The sequence below is a fragment of the Pygocentrus nattereri genome, chromosome 10 (assembly GCF_015220715.1).
Source record: "Pygocentrus nattereri isolate fPygNat1 chromosome 10, fPygNat1.pri, whole genome shotgun sequence".
NCBI classification, from domain to species: domain Eukaryota; kingdom Metazoa; phylum Chordata; class Actinopteri; order Characiformes; family Serrasalmidae; genus Pygocentrus; species Pygocentrus nattereri.
The window spans coordinates 43,710,208-43,717,718 of NC_051220.1; the positions used below are offsets into that span (position 1 = coordinate 43,710,208).

The 7,511-nt window shown below is 46.9% G+C and overlaps 1 protein-coding gene across 6 annotated transcripts in view; it reads left to right on the forward strand.

The window, feature by feature from the left end:
• The first annotated feature begins 2,855 nt into the window (after positions 1 to 2,855).
• ralgapa1 (Ral GTPase activating protein catalytic subunit alpha 1) overlaps positions 2,856 to 7,511 on the forward strand; it is a 203,763-nt gene continuing 199,107 nt past the window's right edge. For all 6 annotated transcript variants that reach the window (XM_037541859.1, XM_037541862.1, XM_037541863.1 and 3 more), the window contains exon 1: positions 2,856 to 3,196. In XM_037541859.1, the coding sequence (XP_037397756.1) occupies positions 3,091 to 3,196 (106 nt within the window). In that variant the 5' untranslated portion in view covers positions 2,856 to 3,090. The remainder of the gene's footprint in view (positions 3,197 to 7,511) is intronic.

A 7,511-nucleotide genomic window follows, 5' to 3' on the forward strand; every position in this document is an offset into this window, starting at 1 on the left:
CCAGCGTGGTCGCGTGCGTGCCTCTGGGATTTGTAGTTTTTAACCTCCGCATGCGTCCTTCCGCCTGCGCGATGTCTGCTCGCAGAAAACTACATTTCCCAGCTGTTTCTTTAGCAACGGACGTCGTGTTTACAGTCGTTTTCACTAGGCTCAAGCGATCGATCGAGGAGCGAAGGATTGTCGCGGCGGGCCGGTTCGGGCCTCGGATTCGGTTTATTATCGAGGTTAAAGCGGATCAGGTGAAAAAACCGCATGCGGCTTTATTACCGATCCGGTTTTACCGAGTAAGAAGCGAACTGAGTCGGTAATAAGTAGAATCTGGTTTGTTCTTGTGAAACATGAATAATGGTGTTAAAGCGGAGTCGGAAGCGGTTTCTTTCTCGGCGTGTGAACCGGGAAAAGTTCACTTACTCGGAAAAATTCATCCTGAATTAAAAGTTAATAAAGTTTAAAAGGACAGATCCTGTTGAGTTTCATCACTTCAAACTTCAAAGGCTTAAACCACAAGTACGGAGCCCTGATGACGGCAAGCTGTATAAACAAAAATAATGTGTGGCCACGCCTTATTAACATGTGGGAATGAGATGGTTAAGTCATGGCCATGACTCAGTAAAGCTTAGGAATGAGATCCTAATGTGTGGCCATGTCTTAGTAAGGTGTGGGAATGAGATGACTAAGTCATGGCCACGACTCAGTAAAGCTTAGGAATGAGATCCTAATGTGTGGCCATGTCTTAGTAAGGTGTGGGAATGAGATGACCAAGTCATGGCCACGACTCAGTAAAGCTTGGGAACGAGATCTTTATGTGTGGCCATGTCTTAGTAAGGCGTGGGAATGAGATGACTAAGTCGTGGCCACGACTCAGTAAAGCTTGAGAATGAGATCATAATACGTGGCCATGATTTAGTGAACCATGATCTTGTTCCCACGTATTACTAAGTTATGGCCACAAGTTAATCATCTCATTCCCACACCTTAGTAAGTCGTGCACAATATGTCATAATCAGGGCTCTGTACACAAGACATGACCCACGGGCAGATCGATTGGCTCGGCCTTAATTCGGCTCTAAGAGAGAAACACATTCATTAATTTTCAGTTTAAATAACGACGCTTCACTTTTTTACACGGAGGCACTGAATTTATAGCAGGTCATGATCTAGCAGTCGGATTTATTACATTGATTCACATGAAAGTTACGTTTTTAGTGTATATTGTCACCACTGGAGGACAGTAACTGAGTATCTGAGTAACTGAGTATCTGAGTAACTGAGTAACTGAGTAACTGAGTATCTGAGTAACTGAGTAACTGAGTAAATGTAATGAGTTTCTGTACTTTAGTATTTTTGGTGTATCTGTACTGAAGTTTCTCCGTTCTGGACTTTCTCCTTTCACTCCACTACATTTCAGAGTCTAATATCCGACTTTCTCCTCCTACATTTTGAGAAATCTGTCGTTCCTTTTGGTTTCCGTGTGTATAAAAACGTAACATGTCAAAACAAAAGAAGCGCAAAGCCAGAGCACCAATCAGGGCCCAGCGGTCACTTTGTTTAGAGCTGGTTTTGACCTGTTGGTCATACCGACCCAGTGCAGCACGCGGTTCAACGTCAGCGCAGCAGCGTAAAACTTTGGGAGAGTCTGTTCAACATAAATGATGAACTAACCTAACTTTGTGTAAATAGAGCTCAATATAGAAATATGTCCACATATGCAGTCGAGACTGACGCGGCTTTTTTCTGAATTTCTACAAACACCAGTTCATTTTATAGTAAATGAGTTTGGGCTGGTTTATGTTTATGAACAGACGCCTACAGATCAACATAGTAAAGGAGCTCATCTGTGATCCTGAGTTTAAAGCCAGTTTTTATTCAACTTAAACTTGGAACTAAGTTGTAAATAAATCTGAAACTGAAACTTTGCTTGTGTGTAAAAAGTGATTTCAGAGCCACTCGGTTCTCCCTGATGGAAACTGTTTACCTTCAGTGTTTTGTGCTTCTGATCATTTTAATAGACGTCAGCGTCACTAATTAATGACGTTCTATTAAAAGACTGGTTTACCAAGAGAGACGCTGGAGGACTTTCACCTGAAATGAGTTCATGAAGCCAGTCTGGTTATAAAAATGATAACAGGACATCAGAGCCAGAATTCCTCTTTTAGTACTTTTACTTTATACTTAAGTACATTTGAAGGGAAATACTTTAGTACTTTTACTCCAGTGGAGGTCTAAAGGGACGCTGGTTTGTGTACTTCGTCCAGCTCTGATTATTAGTAGTATTCCTATTATTATTGTTATTGTTTTTGTTGTTGTCTATTATTGTGCATCATTTAAGGTGGAACGGGAAATTATTGAACTAGACGTGGGCAAATTAAAGAACAGTGCCGGGGTGGGGTGCATCATTTAAGGTGGAACGGGAAATTATTGAACTAGACGTGGGCAAATTAAAGAACAGTGCCGGGGTGGGGTGCATCATTTAAGGTGGAACGGGAAATTATTGAACAGTGCCGGGGAGGGGTGCATCATTTAAGGTGGAACGGGAAATTATTGAACAGTGCCGGGGAGGGGTGCATCATTTAAGGTGGAACGGGAAAATATTGAACTAGACGTGGGCAAATTAAAAAACAGTGCCGGGGAGGGGGGGTGCATCATTTAAGGTGGAACGGGAAATTCCCCATCATGATTTTTCTATGACGGTGACCCCTTCTCCCGTTGATCACAGTAATCATTTGACGTTTTGTTAAAAGCGAGAACAAAATCTTTGGGCTGTTCGGGGTGTTTGGACTCTCACCCAGAGGAGGGCGGTGTGTGCGTGCTCGATTGCTCTGGTGTCGATTAAGTTGTTTTTCATGTAGCCCCGCCATGTTTTCGGGGTTTTATTCTGTGCAGAGGAGAGAGAGAGAGGAGCAACACCTCCGCTCACACCTCGCACCTCCACCCGCACCTCCTGCAGGAGGGCGCTCCGCTCCGCTCCGCTCCTCTCTCTCCTCGCCTTGACTCGGCTTTACCCAGCCGGGCTGGGCGCTGACTGCGCTCCCATATCGACCTAATCTCTCTCTCTCTCTCCGCGGTTCTCCTGGTTCTCCTCTCTGCGGGATGTTCTCCAAAAAGCCCCACGGAGATGTGCGCAAATCCACGCAGAAGGTGTTGGATCCTAAGAAGGACGTGCTGACCCGCCTGAAGCACCTGCGCATCGTGATCGGTGAGCCGCTGAAGGCCTGGACGCGCTCCGCGCTCCGCGCTCCGGCCGATTAGCGCCTCAACTTCGCTCGTCGGTCCTAATTTTCCGTTCCACCTTAAACGGTGCGGCGCTTGCGTTCCGCAGGCCCGTAGAGTTGCACCATTTAAGGCGACGTTTAAGATGGAACGGAAGAATTCGAAGAGGTTAGCGAAGGTAAAGACAGTGCTGGGCAGGGTTGTACTGTTAAGCGTCATTTAAGGTGGAACTGAGAAATCCGAGCAAGAAGTTTGCGAATTCTAAGCAACAGTGCTGGGTAGGTGTGTACCCTTTAAGGTGGAACGGGAACAATCAAACAAGAAGTTGGCAAATGAAAAACAAGTGCTGGGAAGGCGTGCCCCACTTAAGGTGGAACGGGAACATTCAAACAAGAAGTTGGCGAACGGGAAGTGTTGAGCGGGAGTGTACCATTGAAGGTTACTGTTTAAGGTGGAACGGAGAAATGTGAACAAGGGGTTGGCGAATGGAAAAAATAGTGCTGGGTAGGGGCGTATCATTTAAGGTGGAATGGCAAAATTCCAACAAGAGGTTGGTGAATGAAGTGTTGGGCAGGGCTGGTACCAGTGAAGGTTCTGTTTAAGGTGGAATGGAGAAATGTGAAAAATACGTCAAATGAAAAAACGACAGTGCTGGGTAGCTGTATACCATTTAAGGTGGAACGGGAAATTAGCACATGGAAAAATCAAGTTATGTTTGTCTGCGTACTTTGTTACCCCCCTTTACCCTGTTCTTCAGTGGTCAGGACCCCCATGGACCCTCACAGAGCAGGTACTGTTTGGGTGGTGGGTCATTCTCAGCACTGCAGTAACACTGACGTGGTGGTGGTGTGTTAGTGTGTGTTGTGCTGGTCTGAGTGGATCAGACACAGCAGTGCTGCTGGAGTTTTTAAACACCTCAGTGTCGCTGCTGGACTGAGAATAGTCCACCAACCAAAAACATCCAGCCAACAGCGTCCTGTGGGCAGCATCCACTCGCACCAGCACAACACACACTAACACACCACCACCACGTCAGTGTTACTGCAGTGCTGAGAATGACCCACCACCCAAACAGTACCTGCTCTGTGAGGGTCCATGGGGGTCCTGACCACTGAAGAACAGGGTAACAGAGTATCAGAGAAACAGATGGACTACAGTCTGTAACTGTAGAACTACAGAGAGCAGCTATACGGTCAGTGGAGCTGATGAAGTGGACAGTGAGCGGAGAAACAAGGAGGTGGTCATAATGTGACATCTGACCGGCGTGTGTCGACGCATCGGGGACGTCTGATCGGAATCTTTGTGAATGTTTAGTGTTTCAGTTTCTCTCTGCAGGTTAAACGTATCAGGAGACCAGCTGGAGTGACTATAAACACTAATCAGTCCATTCGTCTCCAGATTATCGGTGTCCATCTTAAATCTCTCTCTTTGCCGTTTCGTAGCTACTAGCTGGGCGAGGCTGTTGTCTGTGTTGCTATGGTGACCAGCCGTCTGCGCTGATCTTCAGGGTTAAAGGGTGAATCAGCAGTTCTACATTAACTCCAGCGTTTAAGACCATTTACTGTTAAACTGAGTTGAAGGATCAGCAGAGCTTTATTTTACTGTAGAGGAGGATTATTTTATTATTACCTGCTGATCTGATTCAGCTGTGGAGCCGCGTGTTACTGACCGCTGGGTTAGTTAGATGTTGGTCAAGGTTTGATTGATGTCAGTATTGCGCAGCTCTAGATGACAGTAAAAAGAAGGAGGTCTTGTCCTAATTTGCGTAATTATCAGAGAGTGAAATGAGTGCCGTCCACTCCGCGGTCTCAGCCTTGCTGCAGAGCCAGTGCTGTACTGCTGTGTGGGGTCAGTTTGCTCAGTGTCTGCTGGTGGGAGAGTTGAAGGAGCAGTGAAGGAAGTGCTGAGGAGGCCTGTGCTGTGGCGGAGGAGAGCAGGGCGGAACGTCGGAGAGGGACAGGAATAAACTTCCTCTGGGAGCCGTCCGGGAAGTCTGAGAAGGAGAAAGGATTCCTGCCGGTTTCGTTCAGAACCCCTACAGGCTTCCCGACGGACTTCATAACATTGTACTGAAAGGGAAATTCCACCAATTTTTATATTTCAGTGTAATTCAGTGTTGGAGTCATTGAAATTGTTTAGTGTGGAGAGAATATAGACGTTTTATTTACCATCCAGAACCACCAGAGAACACACACGAGTCTTCTGAGCTTATATGGAATGTTGATGATGGAAAACAGTGGAAAATCTGGAATAATGAGTTTTCTTTGGGGACTATTTTGCCGCACAGCGCCCTGCATGTCTCCCTCCACCATGAATGGAGTTGAAGTTCTCTAAACTCTCATAAAACAGCGTCTCAGTCATCAGGCAGTGAATTCAGAACCAGCTCATGTAGGAACTTTCTGTAGGAGCTTTTAGAGGGACGTCTGGTTCCCATCACCACCACTGGGAGAGGTTCACACCGAACCGCTCAGAACCGCTCTGATTACATCTTAACCGCTTTAAGCCTCTCTCTCTCTCTGAGCGGCTGCAGTCCAGTCACATTAAGCCATTTCCTGTGCTGCGATCTGGGCGGGTCTCCGGCTTCCTGTTGCTGTTGTAGTGAAGGAGCTGGGTGTCTGGGTCAGTATAAGGAGCTCAGTCCCTCAGAGCCTCTGAGAGGTTCTGGTTTTCCTGTTCGGTGATGTTTTCCTGATAAAGTACAGCAGCTGCGCTCTGCAGACTGGGCGACGGCGTAAAGCCCCAGTGGTCATCAGAGCTCTGTGAGATGGTCAGAACTGCTGTTATAGTAATCTGGCTGCGCTGTGGTAAACTGGCTTTGATGAACCGGTGATTGGGCTGAAATCCCCGCCTGCCTTATTGCCTCCAGCATGCTTTACTTCGTTGGTTTACCTTGATTGATCCGAACATCCGCAGAGACTCATCTGGAGCTGTGATTGGTCAGAATAATCACAGCACACAGTGAACAGCGCTGTGATTCGTTAGGGACGGTAATGATTAACAAGATACCTAATGCGTTTCTAATAGTTTAGCTGATAGAGGGACAGACAGATAAATAGACGGATAGGTGGACAGACAGACGGACAGATAGATGGATAGACGAATAGATAGACAGATGGATAAATAGACTCATAGGTGGTCTGATAGGTGGTCAGACAGACGGATAGGTGGACAGATAGATAAATAGGCAGATACGTAAACAAACATAGTTGGATAGATGGATAGATAAACAGATAGATGGACAGACGGATGGACGGAGAGATGGACAGGCAGGCGTTTTGAAAACAACAGTAGTAGAAATTGAGCGACGCTGTATAGATATAATAAACTCACTCACTCACTCACTCACTCACTCACTCAGTCTCACACTCACTCACTCACTCACTCAGTCTCACACTCACTCACTCAGCCTCACACTCACTCACTCACTCAGTCTCTCACTCAGTCTCTCACTCAGTCTCTCACTCACTCACTCACTCAGTCTCTCACTCACTCAGTCTCACACTCACTCACTCACTCACTCACTCAGTCTCACACTCACTCACTCAGTCTCACACTCACTCAGTCTCACACTCACTCACTCACTCACTCAGTCTCTCACTCACTCACTCAGTCTCACACTCACTCACTCACTCACTCAGTCTCACACTCACTCACTCACTCACTCAGTCTCACACTCACTCACTCACTCACTCAGTCTCACACTCACTCACTCAGTCTCACACTCACTCACTCACTCACTCACTCACTCAGTCTCTCACTCAGTCTCTCACTCACTCACTCACTCAGTCTCTCACTCACTCAGTCTCTCACTCACTCAGTCTCACACTCACTCACTCAGTCTCACACTCACTCACTCACTCACTCACTCACTCACTCAGTCTCACACTCACTCACTCACTCACTCAGTCTCACACTCACTCACTCAGCCTCACACTCACTCACTCACTCAGTCTCTCACTCAGTCTCTCACTCAGTCTCTCACTCACTCACTCACTCACTCAGTCTCTCACTCACTCAGTCTCTCACTCACTCACTCACTCACTCAGTCTCTCACTCACTCAGTCTCACACTCACTCACTCACTCACTCACTCAGTCTCACACTCACTCACTCAGTCTCACACTCACTCAGTCTCACACTCACTCACTCACTCACTCAGTCTCTCACTCACTCACTCAGTCTCACACTCACTCACTCACTCACTCAGTCTCACACTCACTCACTCACTCACTCAGTCTCTCACTCACTCACTCAGTCTCACACTCACTCACTCACTCACTCAGTCTCTCACTCACTCACTCA